Source organism: Rhinoraja longicauda, chromosome 2 (assembly GCF_053455715.1).
Source record: "Rhinoraja longicauda isolate Sanriku21f chromosome 2, sRhiLon1.1, whole genome shotgun sequence".
Classification (NCBI taxonomy): Eukaryota; Metazoa; Chordata; class Chondrichthyes; order Rajiformes; family Arhynchobatidae; genus Rhinoraja; species Rhinoraja longicauda.
In genome coordinates, this window is record NC_135954.1 from 17048199 (window position 1) to 17066696 (window position 18498).

At 46.7% G+C, this 18498-nt stretch overlaps 1 protein-coding gene across 1 annotated transcript in view; it reads right to left on the reverse strand.

Annotated features, from left to right (window-relative positions):
• Positions 1-10531: 10531 nt before the first annotated feature.
• The window catches only part of LOC144601442 (collagen alpha-6(VI) chain-like), a 109309-nt gene continuing 101342 nt past the window's right edge, over positions 10532-18498 (reverse strand). Inside the window, exons 37-40 of the mRNA XM_078413570.1 lie at positions 16884-16956; positions 16674-16774; positions 12200-12265; positions 10532-10813 (exon numbers count right to left, since the gene is read on the reverse strand). Coding sequence (XP_078269696.1) covers positions 10641-10813; positions 12200-12265; positions 16674-16774; positions 16884-16956 — 413 coding nt within the window. The 3' untranslated portion in view covers positions 10532-10640. The remainder of the gene's footprint in view (positions 10814-12199; positions 12266-16673; positions 16775-16883; positions 16957-18498) is intronic.

The following is an 18498-nucleotide window of genomic DNA, read 5'->3' on the forward strand; positions in this document are numbered from 1 at the left end:
GCTGCAAACTGCCCAGGCGAAATATGAGGTGCTGCTCCTCCAATTTCCGGCGGGCCTCACTATGGCACTGGAGGAGGCCCATGACAGAGAGGTCAGACTGGTCAGAATAAGTTGACATTTATATCGTGAAACCAAGCGCAGGCTCGGCGATCGCTTCGCTGAACACCTGCGCTCGGTCCGCATTAACAAAACTGATCTCCCGGTGGCCCAGCACTTTAACTCCCCCTCCCATTCCCAGTCTGACCTCTCTGTCATGGGCCTCCTCCAGTGCCATAGTGAGGCCCGCCGGAAATTGGAGGAGCAGCACCTCAATATTATTGTTAATAATTGATTCGATTATTTTTGGTTAAAAAACCCGAGCCAGCTGAGGAGTTTTGGCCCGGACGTCAAACTTTGCAGACAGCGACATCCAAGCATATGTTACAACTAATAGAATTGTGGCTGCTGAATCCAAAATGCTCACCCATTGATGCTTCAGTCACCTACCCTTCTCAATTCCCCAAGAGTTGTTCAGGCTTTTGTCATCTCCCTTGTAAGGCCCTCTGCATATCGCCTGAGGAAACTTTTCTGAGCAGGCTTGACAAATTCCACCCCATCTACACTCTTGGACACCGTGGCAGTCCCAGGGTATAATGGGAAAGTTAAAATCCCCTTCTATGAAAAGCCTATTAACCTTACAGTTGCCTGCAAGCTCCAAGCATATTTGCTCCTCAAATGCTGGTTGACTATAGGACATTTACAACAAGAATCCCCTTTTTATTGCAATCATGCTTACCCATTCATGTATTCTATTATCTGAACAATTTGGTGCATTCACAATGCTGATGGACTGATTATGCTCACATGCAACTTTTCTTCCAAAACAATGTTGGTGAATGCGCAGAAGATGAAATAGAGAAGGAAATATAATTGCAGGTTACTTTATTTTTAATTCATATCAAATAGCAATATTTTTGCTGATGAAACATATGCATGAACAAACTCCAAGACAAACCATGGCTGTGAATACAGAAAGACAAGAATACTCTACATGATACTACATCAACATATTACAGTTTATAGAACAGATGATGGAAGCATGCAAGAACCACAGGATTGTTGTATTGGGTGACTTTAACTTCCCCAAGATTGACTTGGACTTACTCAGTGCAAAGGGACTAGACGGGGCAGGATTTGTCAGGTGTATCCAAGAAAGTTTCCTTAAACAGTACGGGTACAGTCCGACTCAAAGAGGGACTGTACTGAACCTTACATTGGGAAATAATGTCAGATGATAGGTGTTATGGTGCAAGAGCATTTCAGAGATAGTGATCACAGCATAAATTTTAAGATAGTTTTGAATAGGAATAAATCTGGATGCTAGGGGCAGGTACTTAATTGGGGAAAGCAAATGATAATGTCATTAGGCAGGAGCTAGGTAGGGTTGGTTGGGAGCAGTTGTTATTGGGTAAGTCCACAGCTGACATATGGATGTAATTTAAAAGCCAGTTGACCGAAGTGCAAGATCAGCATGTTCCAGTAAGTAAAGAGGGATAAGTGTAACGGGCTGCAGGTAGACCCAAATGCAGCACACGGAACCAAGGAAATAGGTTTAGAAAGAGCTTTATTTCTACCTGTTCGTGATCGAGGACAGAAGACTGAGGCGTTCACCAGGGCCACGAAGAGCATGCAGGTCGGGAGCAGGCAGGGTCGCCAACGGGAAATCAGTCCAACCAAGAGAATGCTGGAGAGTCTTGCATGAAGGCTAAAGACAATCTGGTAAAGAGTGTGTGTGCAGGAAGGGTTTATATGCTGGCTTGATTGGTGATCTGGAGCAGGTGAGTGAACAGGTGAGGGGAGTTGGCTTAACGTGGTGGGCGTGGCTGGCAGGTGAGTGAACAGGGCAGACTGCGACAGAACCCCCCCCTCAAGGGACGGCTCCTGACGTCCCCAAAAGTCAATAAACAGAAGGTGGGAGGAGGGGCCGTGGAGGTGGGCTAATACTCTTCAGAGACGCCGTCCCATTCCATAGTCGCAACCGGGTGGGAGGCAGGTGAATGGTGGGGGGAATCATCCTCATCAGAGGATGGCCCCTCGAGACTTCCAGCACTAGTGTGTCCGGGACTGGAAATCTCCTCGTCACCAGATGAGTCTTCTTCCTCCGGAGAATCTGGAGCAACAGACGGCGAGGTTATCCGGGGTGCCCCTCTGGAAGATGTAGTGGGCCTAGCCGGTTGGTCGGGGTGTTGAAGAGCCTTGATGAGTCGGGAGTGGAGAATGTGTCGAGCAGGGACCCAGGACCTCTCCTCTGGACCATACCCCTCCCAGTCGACGAGGTACTGCAGCCCCCTCCCTCGGCGGTGGGACTGCAGCGGTCGACGGACCGTGTAGACAAGGCCCCCATCGATGAAGCGTGGAGGTGGCGGTGGTGGAGCTGCTGGCGAAAGGGGACTCTCCCGGACCGGCTTCACCTTGGAGATGTGAAGCGTCAGGTGGACCCTCATGGTCCGAGGAAGCTTCAGTCTCACCGCCGTTGGGTTGATGATCCTCTCAATCTCGAAGGGACCGATGAACCTGGGTGCCAGTTTCTTGGACTCCTCCTGAAGAGGGAGGTCTCGGGTGGACAGCCAAACCTTCTGGCCAATCTGGTAGGTGGGGCCTGGAGAGCAGCGTCTGTTGGCTGCTACCGAGTAGCGGTCCGCCGCACGCATCAGAGAAGCTCGTGCTCGGACCCAGGTTCGATGGCAGCAGCGGATGAAGGACTGGACAGACGGACAGGATACCTCCTCCTCCTGGGCCGGAAAAAGTGGAGGCTGGAAGCCATAGGCGCACTGAAAGGGAGAAAGTTCAGTGGCCGAGCTGGTCAATGTGTTGTGGGCGTACTCCACCCACAGGAGCAGACGGGACCAGGAGGAGGGGTTCTGAGAGACCATGCACCGCAGCGCCGTCTCCATGTCCTGATTCTTTCTCTCCGTCTGGCCGTTGGTCTGGTGGTGAAAGCCGGAGGATAAGCTGACTGTGGCCCCCAGCAGCTTGCAAAACTCCCTCCAGAAAATGGATGTGAACTGGGGCCCCCGGTCGGAAACCACATCAACTGGTAGACCGTGGAGCCGGAACACATGTTGGAGGATGACCATGGCTGTTTCTTTGGCGGATGGCAGCTTTGGGAGAGGGATGAAGTGTGCCATCTTACCAAACCGGTCTACCACCGTCAGGACGGTGGTATTATTGTCTGACGGCGGCAGACCGGTGACAAAGTCCAGGGATATGTGGGACCACGGGCGATGAGGCACAGGCAACGGCTGCAGAAGTCCGGCAGGAGCCTTATGGGATGGCTTGTGCTGGTTGCAAACTGGGCAGGCGTTGACATACCCCCGGACATCCTCATCCAGCGTGGCCCACCAGAAACGTTGTTGGACGACGCCCTTAGTCCTCTGGATGCCGGGATTGCAGGAGAGACGGGAGTCGTGGGCCCACTTGAGGATGTCCCCCCTGAGAGCCTGGGGAACAAACAGGCGACCCGGGGGGACAGGTGCTGGGGCCGGGCTGGTCCTCCAGGGCGGCCCTCATTTTCTCCTCGATCTCCCAGGAAACTGCAGCAACCAGGCACGGAGCAGAAAGGATGGAGTCGGACTCTGGGGAAGGCCCCTCTTCATCAGGAAAGCGGCGGGATAGGGCGTCAGGCTTGACGTTACGGGAACCGGGACAATAGGAGAGGGTGAAATTGAACCTGGTGAAGAAGAGTGACCACCTGGCTTGCCTGGAATTGAGTTGTCTGGCTGTGCGGATATACTCCAAGTTCTTATGATCAGTCCACACCAGGAAAGGCAGCTTGGGCCCTTCGAGCCAGTGGCGCCACTCCTCCAAGGCCAACTTGACCGCTAGGAACTCCCGGTTCCCAATGTCGTGGTTCCTCTCTACAGGGGGTGAGTCGAAGAGAGAAGAAAGCGCAGGGGTGAAGCTTTTGGTCGGCTGCAGCACGCTGAGAAAGGACAGCTCCTACCCCCACATTAGAAGCGTCGACTTCCACCACGAACTGACGGTCTGGATCTGGAACCTGAAGAATGGGCGCGGAGGTGAATCTGGCCTTCAGCTCCCTGAAGGTCGTCTCTGCTTCAGAGGACCACCGGAATGGAACCTTGGAAGATGTCAGCGCGGTGAGTGGAGAGACTATGGAGCTGTATCCTTGGATGAACCTCCGGTAAAAATTGGCGAAACCCAGGAACCTTTGGAGCTGCTTACGGTCCTTTGGGGCTGGCCAGGTGGTCACAGCAGAAACCTTTTCCGGGTCCATCTGGACGTGATCCTGGCGGATGATGTAGCCGAGAAATGTGACGGAGGCAGCGTGAAACTTACATTTCTCGGCTTTGAAGAAACAGGGAATTCTCGAGGAGGCGCTGGAGGGCGGTCTGGACATGGTGGACGTGCTCCTCCCGGGAGCGAGAGAAGACGAGGATGTCATCCAGATAGACGAAGACATACTTGTTGAGCATATCTCTCAGCACATCGTTGACCAAGGCCTGAAACACAGCTGGGGCGTTGGTCAACCCGAAAGGCATGACGAGATATTCGTAGTGCCCAGTGTGGGTGTTAAAAGCTGTCTTCCACTCGTCCCCCTCACGGATCCGGACCAAGTGGTAGGCATTGCGTAAATCGAGCGTGGTAAAGATAGTGGCTCCCTGCAACAGTTCAAAGGCGGAGGTGATGAGGGGAAGAGGGTATCGGTTCTTAATTGTAATGTCGTTGAGGCCCCGGTAGTCAATGCAGGGCCTCAGGGACTTGTCCTCCTTATCAACAAAAAAAAAATCGAGCCCCAGCTGGGGATGACGATGGATGAATAATGCCCGCAGCCAAAGAGTCATTGATGTATTTCTCCATGGCTTCCCTCTCAGGTGCAGACAGGGAGAACAGACGCTCCCTGGGAGGGGAAGTGCCAGGTTGTAGGTCGATGGCGCAGTCATAGGGTCTATGGGGTGGAAGAGACGTGGCTTTAGTCTTGCTGAATGCCTCCTGGAAATCATGGTATTCAGCCGGCACTGAGGACAGATCGAGAGCAGGGCTGGAGACCGGCGAAGACTGTGACAAGGAGGCTTGCTTGAGACAGATCTGATGGCATGATGAACCCCACCCCAGGATGGCCCCCGTGGACCAGTCGATGTAGGGGTTATGGCAGCGGAGCCAGGCATACCCCAGAATCAATGGCTGTAGAGGTGATGGCAGGATGTGGAACTGCAGCGTCTCGTGGTGGTTGCCGGACATCGGCAGAAGAACTGGGGTGGTCTGATGGGTGACAGTTCCCAGGGCACTGGCCGGCACAGGCTGAGGCAGAGGAACTCGGCCCAGCTCCAGGTGGGTGATGAGCCTTTCGTCCATGATACTGACATCGGACCCAGAGTCAATGAAGCAAGCGAGGGTGAGAATCCTGCCAGAAAAACAAAACCGAGCGTGGAGCAATGGTCTTTGGATGAGAGAGTTTTTAGTCGGGGTGCGGCTCATCAGGACTCCCCCTGTTGCCGGACAGCTGGTGAGAAAATGGCCGTCCTGGCCACAGTAGAGGCAGAGGTTGTTCCGGTGCCAGTGCTGCCGTTCCTCTGTAGACAGGTGGGAACGACCCAGCTGCATCGGCTCTGCCCCCTCAGGCGGTTGTTCGACTGGTCTGGCTGTGCTGGCTGAGGCAGCGGCTACCCAGGGGCGGCCCCGGGGATGATGTTCTGCGGGCCCCTGACGCCTCTCCCGTCTCCGTGTCTGAATCCGGAGGTCAACCCGGGTGGCGAGCTCAATGACCCCATCGAGCGTGGCAGGTAGTTCATAGGAGACCAGCTCGTCTTTAACATAGTCAGCTAATCCATGCAGGAAAGCGTCACACAAAGCGGAAATGTTCCAGTTACTCCGACGAGCCTGAGTACGGAAATCAATGGAGTAGTCAGCCACGGTCCGAACCCCCTGACACAGGTGAAAAAGGCCTCGACCCGCGTCCGAGCTCTCAGGCCTCAGACAGAAAACCTTGCGAAGCTCCTCAGAGAAAGCCCGAAAGGAAGGACAGGCTGGCATCCCACGATCCCATTCGGCTGTTCCCCACAACCGTGCTCTGCCTGTCAGGTGGGTAATGGCGAAGGCCACCCTCGCCTCCTCCGTGGCGAAGGTACGGGGTTGCAGGGAAAACAGGATCGAACAGTTTGTGAGAAAAGGTCCACAGCCTTCAGGATCTCCGGCATAGCGTTCCGGCAGCCCCACCAGGGGTTCAGGGGAGTTCCTGAGTGGTGAGGGCTCAGGCGCAGGTGGCAGAGGAGCAGGCGTTGAACCTGCAGCTGTCTGCTGCGTTAGCGCCGTGGTCAACTGCTACATCTGGTTGGCTGATGTGGTCATTGTGTGCCCCAAGACAGAAACACTCCAGCGAGTATCAGCGAGAGCGTTGGTAAAACCCTCCTGCTGCTGTTGGAGCGCACTCTCGATCCGCTCAAAGCGATTCAGTGGTGACGCTGTGTGTGCTGGGTCCATGTCTTGGCCAGATTGTAATGTAACGGAACGCAGATAGACCCAAATGCAGCACACGGAACCAAGGAAATAGTTTTAGAAAGAGCTTTATTTCTACCTGCTCGTGGTCGAGGACAGAAGACTGAGGTGTTCTGTTTCCACCTTCCGTAAATCCTTCAAGTGAGTGCTCTTTGTTTATTGGAAGAAGGCAACAGAGGTATTGGGGCCCCACGTTGGGCGCCAATTATGTTAGAAATATTTTCCCAACAAACGACAGTCACAGCAATTTAGATCCAACTGCGCAGCGGTAGAGTTGCTGCTTTACAGCGAATGCAGCGCCGGAGACTCGGGTTCGATCCTGACTACGGGTGCTGCACTGTAAGGAGTTTGTACGTTCTCCCCGTGACCTGCGTGGGTTTTCTCCGAGATCTTCGGTTTCCTCCCACACGCCAAAGACGTACAGGTTTGTAGGTTAATTGGCTGGGTAAATGTAAAAATTGTCCCTAGTGGGTGTAGGATAGTGTTAATGTACGGGGATCGCTGGGCGGCACGGACTTGGAGGGCCGAAAAGGCCTGTTTCCGGCTGTATATATATGATATGATATGATATGATATGATGAGAGAGGATCGCACAGAGTACAGGAGTCTGAACGAGTCTCTCTGCCGCAGCAGTGCCCCACTCATTCCTTTATACAATGGAGTAAACAAGGACGTATCGAACACAACTTAATCTCATCACGCAGGACCACAACTTAATCTCATCACGCAGGTGTGCAAAGTACAAAACCACAGTCAGCACAAAATAGCAGTGAGCAAAGTCTACAAGCAAGCATCTGCTTGCCCATACATTATTCTTAAAGGTACAGTCCCCAATAACTATAGGAATGAATTTTTATATCAATGGAGCAAGCTGAAACAATTTCTACTGATTAATGTGCCCTTGCTGCAGCATATACTTATCCAAAAAGGAAGTGTTACTTTTGCGGGGGTAATATCTCATAATAGAGAGATATGTCCTGCTCGAGAGGCAACTTGTAATAGTTGTGGCAAGAAGGGACATTATTCTAGAGTATGCAAGTCCAAAGCAACTACTAAAAGTGTGACTGCTGCCATGTATATGCCTTCTCTATGTGCAATTACAGCTGCATTTCCTCAGAGCTTGTCTCATGCAGCTACAACGGTATCCATCAATGGCCATACACTTAATGTACTACTTGATTCTAGCAGTTCAGAAAGTTTTATAAATGAACAAGTTGTGTCTCGACTAAATCTAACTTTAATTCCTTTGAATAGAGAAATCTCGATGGCTCTGACATCTCTCAATGCTCAAATTATTGGATCTTGTATTGTAGACTTTATTCTGAACAAAACTAGTTATAAATCCGTATGTCTTGGTATTATGGAAAATTTGTGTAGCGATGTAATTCTAGGTCAGGATTTTCAGAAACAGCACAGATCACTTCAAATAATGTATGAAGGAACTATGCCTGATCTTGTATTATCAAAGCCACCAGTATTGTGTGTTTTTTTCTGCTGCATCTGTTGAATGTCCTTCATTATTCACTAATTTATCCTCTAAGTGCAAGCCAATTGCTACAAAATCAAGGCATTTTAGTAAGGATGACAAAAACTTTATCAGCACAGAAGTAACTAATCTTTTACGAGAAGGGATCATAGAGCCCAGCTCTTCCCCTTGGAGGGCACAAGTTGTCGTGGTTAAGGACCCCTTGGAGAGACATAGAAAGAGACTCTGCATTGATTACTCTCAAACTATAAACCAGTTCATGGAACTTGACGCATATCCATTACCTCGTATAGAAGATATTATCAATACATTAGCTAAGTATAAGGTATTCTCTACTTTTGACCTAAAAAGTGCTTACTACCAAATTCCTTTGAAAGAATCAGAAAAGAAATACACCGCGTTTGAAGCAAATGGAAAATTATACCACTACTGCAGAGTTCCTTTTGGTGTAACTAATGGTGTGGCAGTTTGTCAGAGAGAGATGGACAAACTTGTTGAACAGAAAAACCTTAAAGATACTTTCCCTTATCTTGATAATATAACTATTGCCGGAAAAGACCAAGCTGAACATGACAAAAATGTACAACGGTTTTTAGAAGTTGTACATTCTAAAAATCTAACATTAAATGAGGCTAAGTCAATAATATCAGTGTCATCAATTAATATTCTTGGTTATTGGGTTGGAAATGATATGATCAAGCTTGATCCAGAAAGACTCCGCCCACTCCAAGAGATACCTGTTCCAGCTACATTAAACTCTCTACGAAGGGTTCTTGGCATGTTTGCATATTATGCTAAATGGATACCAAATTTCTCTGACAAAATTCAACCTTTGATTAGAGCAAAATCTTTCCCCCTTGACTCTACAGCAATTGGTGCCTTTACTTCTTTAAAGAAACAATTAGAATCTGCGACATTAGATGCCATCGATGAGGATCTCCCCTTTGTTGTTGAATGTGATGCCTCTGATTTAGTAGTATCAGCAACATTAAATCAAGGAGGACGACCAGTGGCTTTCATGCCTCGTACTCTCCAAGGTAGTGAATTGCATTACCCACCCGTCGAAAAGGAAGCTACAGCAATTATTGAAGCAGTGAGAAAATTGAGTCATTTTCTTGCTCGCCAGCACTTCACTTTGATAACAGATCAGCGTTCAGTAGCTTTTATGCTAGATAATCGGAAGCGAACGAAGATTAAAAACAGTAAAATTCATGAATGGAGGATTGAATTATCTGCATATAGTTATTCAACCGCCCTGGTAAGGATAATGTTGCTCCGGATGCATTAACTCGAGCATTTTGTGCCTCTGTTCATTCTTCTGCACTCACTGATCTTCACAATGGGCTGTGTCATCCTGGAGTCACTCGTATGTTACACTATGTTCGTTCCAAAAACTTGCCTTTCTCTACAGAAGATGTGAAGATGACATGTGCTTCATGTAGAATCTGTGCTGAATTAAAACCAAGGTTCTTCCGTCCTGAAGAAGGAAGATTGATCAAAGCTACTCAACCTATGGAACGTTTGAGTATTGACTTCAAAGGGCCTTTACCATCCCCCTCTCAAAATGTTTATATACTTACCATAGTTGATGAATATTCGAGGTTTCCATTTGCCTTTCCTTGTCCAAATATGTCAGCTGCTACGGTTATCAAATGTTTAGATCAATTGTTTTCATTCTGTGGATTTCCAAGTTACATACATTCTGATTGGGGCACCTCATTCATGTCAAAAGATTTAAAGGACTACCTTTCCAATAGAGGAATTGCAACAAGTAAAACAACACCATATCATCCTATTGGAAATGGTCAGGTTGAGAGGTATAACGGAATCATTTGGAAAGCAGTGAAACTGGCTTTAAAGTCAAATGACATACCAGATCGGCAGTGGGAATGTGTTCTATCAGATGCATTACACTTCATCAGATCTCCACTGTCAACTGCTACCAATACTACGCCACATGAGCGGTTCTTTAACTTCAAAAGGCGTTCTTCTACTGGTACTTCTCTGCCATCATGGCTGACTAGCCCTGGGCCTGTGTTGCTTCGTCGATATGTCCGATCAAATAAGAATGAGCCCTTTGTTGATGAAGTTGAACTGACTGATGTGAACCCTTCTTATGCAACTATCAAGTATCAGGATGGACGTCAGTCAACCGTCTCACTTCGTGACCTTGCACCATGTCCATCTTCTCCATCAGCTCCACCACTCCTTGATAATATTAATCGAGAACTTCCTCCAACACTCCCATCATCCCCTATGAAAACGTCTATAAGTAATTCTAAAATTGAAAATGTCAATAACAATATGAGTGAAGTTGATGACCAAGCAATATATGTCCCACCAGCTGTTGAAACACCATTATCTCCTGATGCTCCAGTGCTGCCACGGTCATCAAGACATACTAAACCCCCTGACCGTCTCAACTTATAAATAGGAGGGGAGAATGTGCGGGACTCTCGGGCGGACGAGGCCTGTGGAATCAGCGATAATTTCCAGACGCTTTGAAGATATGTATTACGGAAATGAGTTGCTTAAAGCTTAAATAAGGTTTAAGTAAATTGGAATTTTTAATTGCCTCACAACACAGGGTAAGACCATTGTGCTCTAGAGTTTACAGATTTTAAAGCAGTCATTTTGTTGCACACAACTGATTAAACATTTTCTACTGTGATTTGACGCAGTAGTCTTCACACTCTTCAAGGGTATTGAATCGATTCTCATTTCCTCCACATCCGCCATACCAGAACTGTTCACAACCCTGCGTGCCTTCATCAAAGTGCCACTTTAAGGCATAATCCTCGCAGTCTCCCATATCCCACTCGAGTAAGCAAATATCTGGAATGAACAAAGAAATAACTTAGAAATTGTTGTGCCAGGCCAAATGCCTATATTTCCGAATTGGTTGGGTATTGCACTAAATAGTGTCAACCGTTCATTATTGAATTGAATTGAATAAATTTTATTAGCCAAGTACGTATACATACAAGGAATTTGCCGTGGTGCTTTGCTCACAAGTAACAACATGACAACCAGTAAACAATTAAGAATAGAACATTATAATTTACACAGGTAACAAATTAAATAAAACACCAGAGCAAAAGGAGGTTACAGACTTTTGGTTGTTGAGTAGAGCTACTGCTCGTGGAAAAAATCTGTTTTTATGTTCGGCTGTGGCGGCTTTGACAGTCCGGAGTCGCCTTCCATAGGGAAGTGCTTCAAAGAGTTTGTGGCCAGGGTGAGAGGGGTCAGAGATGATCTTGCCCGCTTGCTTCCTGGCCCTTGCAGTGTACAGTCCGTCAATGGGGGAAAGGTTGCAACCTTCTTGGCTGATTGAACGATGAGCTGCAGCCTCCGGATGTCATGCTTGGTGGCAGAGCCAAACCAGACCATGTTGGAGAAGGTGTGATAGACTATGATGGCAGTATAAAACTGGACCACCATTGCCTGTGGCAGGTGTATTTTCTCAGGAGCTACAGGAAATACATCCTCTATTGGGCCTTTTTGACTGTGGAGTCGATGGTGACCTCCCATTTATGATCCCTGGAGATGATTGTCCCAAGGAACTTAAATGATTCCACAGATGTGACTGTGCTCTTACTCAATGATTCTTTGTGGACTTTTTCCATTGGAACACAGGGCAATTAGATATCGGGCGGTCACGGTGGTGCAGCGGTAGAGTTGTTGCCTTAGAGCGAATGCAGCACCGGAGACCCGAGTGCGATCCTGACTACGGGTGCTGTCTGTACGGAGTTTGTACGTTCTCCCCGTGATCTGCATGGGTTTTCTCCGAGATCTTCGGTCTCCTCCCACACTCCAAAGCCGTACAGGTTTGTAGGTTACTTGGCTTGGTAAATGTAAAAATTGTGCCCAGTGGGTGTAGGGTAGTGTTAATGTGCAGGGATTTCTGGTCGGTGCTGACCCGGTGGGCTGAAGGGCCTGTTCCCACACTGTATCTCTAAACCTAACTAAATTGCATGTGTGTGAATGTGATCAAACATTTCTGAGCGTGGACCAAGTGTACATTGGAATATTTAATTCAATGCTAAATCATGCACATGAAGTCAAATGAAGAAGGGAATTTTTTTACAAATGGGACTAAGAGAGAAAAAAGACAGAGTAAAACTCATATTTATTTTAACCAACGCAGTTAAAATATGAAGACGTGAGTGTATTCAAATAGCTTAGGTTAAAAAAAGTGCCCATACATCTCATTGAGCTTACCGTGATGTGTGTGTGTTTGTTCCTCAGCTTCTTTCTCCCGTGCATATTCTTCAAAATCTTCCTCATCTTCAAGTAAATTGCAAATAAATATTTTTTTATTGTCAGAGAGGTTGATGGAGAGTAATAAGTTAACAATTGTACCACGAGAAGATCGATTGATTTGGAATGTACCATCTATATACTAAACCTCTCGTTTGTTTGCTCCTGAACTACAGCCAAAACGGTACCCGATTTAGGCCCGTCTTAAGGGCCTGTCTCACTTGAGGCGATTTTCAGGCAACTGCCGGTGACTGTGAAAGTCGTAGCAGATCGCCGAACTTTTCTTTTACCCGTCGACAATGACCACGACAATGCCGAGTCATGTCGAGATTACAGTGTCATCGGAAACATCGCGAAATTCCCACGCTGTCAATGCTTCTCCGGCGTCCTAATTTTCGCTGAAATCACTGACAAGTCGGTAAGTACTTGAGAGTTTTGAACTATAACATCTTGTATGGGTTACTTAAAAACATCACTGTAACAAGGCATAAACTGGATTTACTTCCAGTTACTAATAGCTGTATTAAAAAAAAAAAAAAGTGGTTTAGTGGATTTGTGTGAAAAGTGTGAGGGCATTCTTTGAAAATGTACGGGAGATGCATATCTGGTTTCTGGGTTGCATAATCTGGGTTGGGAGCCCACTTTAAATGTAATGGCTGATGGCCATAAACCTCGCGAAAATTCCCACGCTCACCTGACCGTCAAACTGTCGCCTCCAATCTACCTGCCAAATGTCCTGACGGTAAATAAATTGGTTAAACACAAGCATTTTATGGTATTTTGAAATGACTGTACTTATTTTAATATATTGTGCTTCTAAATGCATCTAAGAGAACCTAGCAAACCTGGGGACAGCAGGCGACAGCGCCCGCAATAAGCAACGATACCTGGCGACATGCCAGCTGTCACCGAGAAATTTCACTCCGGGTGATTTCTCAGCGACGCGCTGAGATCCACTACGATTCTTGGAAGACTCCTCACAATCATGCCCGCGACACCCAGCGAACTGTCAGCGACACCTAGTCGCCGGCAGTCGCCTTAGAATCGCCTAAATTGGGACAGGCCCTTTACTCACCGTCATCCCTTTGGTGCTAATGGAAGAAGTTTCATTGAAATTGGTGTTATATTTTTTAAGTTATTCACTTTTTAGTTTAAATATATCTCCTAGGGAGGGAGGGGGAGGGGGGGGAGGTGGCAGGAGGGAGGATAAGGGGGGTTGTACGGGGAAGGGGAAGGGGGAAGGGGAGGAGAGGTGGAGGGAGGGAGGGGGAGAGGGGGAGAGGGGAGGGAGGGGGAGGGGAGAGGGGGGAGGGAGGGAGGGGAGGGGGAGGGGTGAGGGGAGGAGGGGAGGAGAGGGTGCTGCACCAATGCAGGAGAGGTTTGGGCCCAACGGGTCCACTTGGTCTAGTGTCTACCTAACATTGACTAGTTTCTTTGGCAAGCACTCCATGTGTTCTAATGACAAGTCCTTTGATAATGTACTTGGATAGTCAATCAACTAGAGGAACTGGGAAAGCAACTGGAGCATAAACAAACTGCCGGAGGAATTCAGCGGGTCAGCAGCATCTGTGGAAAAAAATGGACAAGGAAACACAAGAATTGCCCGGCCAGTTGTGTGTTTCCTTCCACAAAAATTTCCTTCCACAAATATTGCCCGGCCAGCTGTGTTTCTGCAGCAGTTTGGTTTTTGCCCAAGGTTCCAACATCTGCAGTCACCATTTGAAAGCAACTTCGCGATTTCTGTATTTGACTCTACATGCGGTCGTTAAGATTGCTCTCTGGTCTGTTCTTGAATTGAGGGGAAAAACATACCTTCATTGTTAATGTTACAGCAAAATTCAGTGAACTGTTTTTAAGAGGCAACAGGGGTTAAATATTTGTTCAAACACAGGGCTGTGTGTTGAGCCCCATCCTTTACTCCCTCTACACTCACGACTGCGCCCCCACCCATCCCACCAACACCATCATCAAGTTCGCGGATGACACGACTGTGGTTGGACTCATCTCAGGAGGAGATGAGACAGCCTACAGGGATGAAATCCAAAGGCTGGCAGCATGGTGTTCAGTGAACAATCTTGTCCTGAACTCCGCCAAAACAAAGGAACTCATAATAGACTTCAGGAAAACCAGTGCAGAATACGACCCACTCTACATCAAAGGGGTCTGTGTGGAAAGGGTAACCGCTTTCAGGTTCCTGGGTACGCACATCGCAGAGGATCTTACCTGGTCTACCAACACCATTACCACAGTGAAGAAGGCACAGCAGAGACTCCACTTCCTGAGGATCCTCAGGAAGACCAACCTGCAGGAGAAGCTCATGATGTCCTTCTATCGCTGCTCCATCGAGAGTGTGCTGGCATACTGTATAACCACATGGTATGCCAGCTGCTCAGAAAAGGACAGGAAGGCCTTTCAGAGGGTCATCACGACGGCCCAGAAGATCATCGGCTGTTCACTGCCCTCACTGGAGCACCTGTTCAGCCTACGCTGCCTCAGTAGAGCAGGCAAAATAATAAAAGATCCATCCCACCCCGGCCACCGTCTGTTTGTTCATCTGCCCTCTGGTCGACGTTTCAGGTCGATCAAATCCCGAACAAACAGACTTAAGAACAGTTTTTACCCCAGGGCCATACGAGAACTGAACACTACCTTCTGCACTCGGCAACACTGTTAAAACTTTTGTACTTAATATAATTGTATTTATTTGTTTTTGCATTTATTGCATATATGTTTTTACGCACCATCAGGATTGGCTATTTTTTAATTTCGTTGTACTCGTTGCAATGACAATAAATGAATATTATTATTATTATTATTATTAATAGCCGTTTGATTAATAGAAAGCATTCTTATAATGCATCTTCAAAGATCTCGGGAGATTCCAAACATTTTACAGCCAGTAATGACCTTTTTGAAGGGCAGGTACTTATAATGTAGGAAGAAGTGATCTCCCTATACACTCTCAGTCCTGATGCAAAGACTCGACCCGAAGCTTCACAGATGTCGTATGACCCACTGACCCACTGGACAACAGTGGCAGAGTGGGATGCCTGCAGGCACTATTTTGACTAAGATCCATGGAGATTTCTGCATAATATTCATCAGGTTATTTAATCTCAGTACCATATGATTCTTGTTGAGCAATTTGGCTGCTATGTTCTTGGCTCCAGCATCTTGTTTTAATGCCATGGTGTTGGAACATAGCAGCCAAATTGCTCAACAAGAATCATATGGTACTGAGATTAAATAACCTGATGAATATTATGCAGAAATCTCCATGGATCTTAGTCAAAATAGTGCCAGCAGGCATCCCACTCTGCCACTGTTGTCCAAAACTGGATGTTATTCCAAAGTCTCATATGCGAGAACAAAACACATAATCTTCTGACTCAGATTTTAACAAATAACTAGAAATCAACTCTGCATTAATTAAGGCCAAGCAGAAAGCAACTACTAGAGGAAAGCTTACAATGCAAACAGACAATTCTATAAGAGTTGGAAACAACTTTTGTGATGGAAACACAAGGACTGCAGACACTGAATTGTAATTGATCCCAGCACAGGTAGATTTCAGGTGGACACAAAATGCTGGAGTAACTCAGCGGGTCAGGCAGCATCTCGGGAGAGGAGGAACGGGTGACGTTTCGGGTCAGGACCCTTCTTCAGACTGAAGAAGGGTCTCGACCCGAAACATCACCCTTTCCTTCTTTCCCGAGATGCTGCCTGACCCGCTGAGTTACTCCAGCATTTTGTGTCTACCTTCGATTTAAACCAGCATCTGCAGTTTTTTTTCCTACACAGGTAGATTTCATCTATCTACTTATCACCCTCTGGCAGCTGCCTCCACCTTTAGCCTCCCCTCCCCTGCATCTGGCTTCATCTACCGTGTATTTTTTTCAACCTACCTACCCCTACCCTCCCCCACCTAGCTCCTCCGGCCTGTCATACTTCACCCCTCCAAGGCTCACCCATCAGCCGCTGGCTCTTGTTTCACCAACTCCCCCTTTCCCCTCACACTGGCTATCTTCCCTCTCTACTCTCAGTCCTGTTGCAGAGCGTCGGCCCAGAGTGTTCACAATTCCTTTCCCCCACCGATGCTGTTCATCCTGCCGACTTCCTCCAGCAGTTTGTTATTTTTTGTGATAACATTTTTCAAGTTGAGGCCAATGTTATTACAACGTTTAAAAAACATTTGGCCAGGGACATGAACAGGATAGGTTTGAAGGATATGGGCTAAACACTGACAGATGTGATTAGTGTAGATGGGACATGGTTCCATGGGCAGACAGCAAAACACTTTGGTGTAATTGTAACATTTGCTGTACCAATGTTTTGCTTTCAACTCTAATGCAGTGTTTCTATAAACTGTGCATATATTGTGTCTTTATATAGACCTGGGAAGAAAAGTGTCCACAGAGGGTCCCATTTCACCTACCATGGCGACCTTTTGCTTCTCTTTCAGCTTCTGATAGCAGGTCATAGTTTTCAAAGTCTTCCTCATATTTGTCTTCTATTTCTGTTTCTTCCATTGGAATTCTGTAAAGTTGATGCATTACAAACTGGTGTAAAATCAAATAAAATGGCAATGAAAATATATTAAAAACATTAGCATTAATCTAAAAGTGCAATGCTTTTGAAAACATACTCGCTTTCATACAAATCCATCTCACTTTCACATTCCTCCTGCAAGTCTGGATGTGGATATTCATTGATTTTAACTGCAAAAGGCAAATTTCATTAAAAGCAGAAAAAAAATAGCGTATCAAAATTCCCAATATTTAATTTTGAGTCAATAAAAACTGAAGCAACCAGTAATGATTTCATGAGCTGATTAAAATTAATTGACTTGTTCTTGAGATTATTTATGAAAATATCAGATTTGATCCCAATCCCAACGCACTGTACTTCCTTTGAGGGGTCCCATTTGCAGTTAAAGATTGCAGAAATAGGCCGAGAACTGAAGCAGTGAAAGGCAGGTGAATAAACAGCCATGGTAAGGGGCAAATAGTGGGAATGGCTTTCCAATGATCGAGGGAATTTTTGTACATATGAAAAAGTCATTATAAAAGATGAAAATGTAAAATCCTGTAACAAGGAACAATGTTTTTTTCTCACCCCTCGAATGGGGCCTCTGAAAGAAAGATTCTAAGGGGAGTAAACCGTGGCTGACAAGGGAAGTTAGGGATGGGATAAAACGATAAGAAAAGGTGTATAACTTAGCAAAAAGTAGCGGGAAGCCAGAGGATTGGGAAACTCTCAAAGGACAACAGAAGGTAGGCAATATGGGGTGAAAAGATGAAGTACGAGGGTAAGCTGGCCAAGAATATAAAGAAGGATAGTAAAAGCTTCTTTAGGTATGTTAGGAGAAAAAGATTAGTAAAGACAAATGTGGGTCTCTTGAAGGCAGAAACTGGTGAAATTACTATGGGGAACATGGAAATGGCAGAAGAGTTGAACAGGTACTTTGGTTCTGTCTTCACTAAGGAAGACACAAACAATTTCCCAGATGTACAAGGGGACAAAGGATCTAGGGAGACAGAGGAACTAAAAGAAATTTGCATTAGGCGAGAAATAGTATTGGGTAGACTGATGGGACTGAAGGCTGATAAATCCCCAGGGCCTGATGGTCTGCATCCCAGGGTACTCAAGGAGGTGGCTCAATAAATCGTGCCGCATTGATGACCATTTTCCAATGTTCTATAGATTCAGGATCAGTTCCTGTATATTGGAGGGTAGCTAATGTTATCCCACTTTTCAAGAAAGGAGTGAGAAAGATAAAGGGGAATTATAGACCAGTTAGCCTGACATCGGTGGTGGGAAAGATGCTTGAATCAATTATTAAAGAGGTAATAATGGAGCATTTGGATAGCAGTAAAAGGATTGGTCCAAGTCAGCTGCAGAAGTGGGTGGAGAAATGGCAGATGGAGTTTAATCTGAGCAAGTGTGAGGTGTTACACTTTGGGAGGTTGAATGCGAGGGGAAAATATACAATTAATGGCATGATCCTTAACAGCATTGATGTACAGAAGGATCTAGGGGTCCAAATCCATAACTTCATGAAAGTGGCAATATATGTAGATAGAAATGAAGAAGGTATCTGGTATGCTTGCTTTCATAGGTTATTGAGTATTAGAATCTGGAAGTCATGACTTAGTTTAGGCTGCACTTGGAGTACTGCATGCCGTTCTGGTCAGAACCTTTTGCCCAAGATGGAAAAATCAAATACCAGAGGGCACAGGTTTGTGAGAGAGGAAAACTTT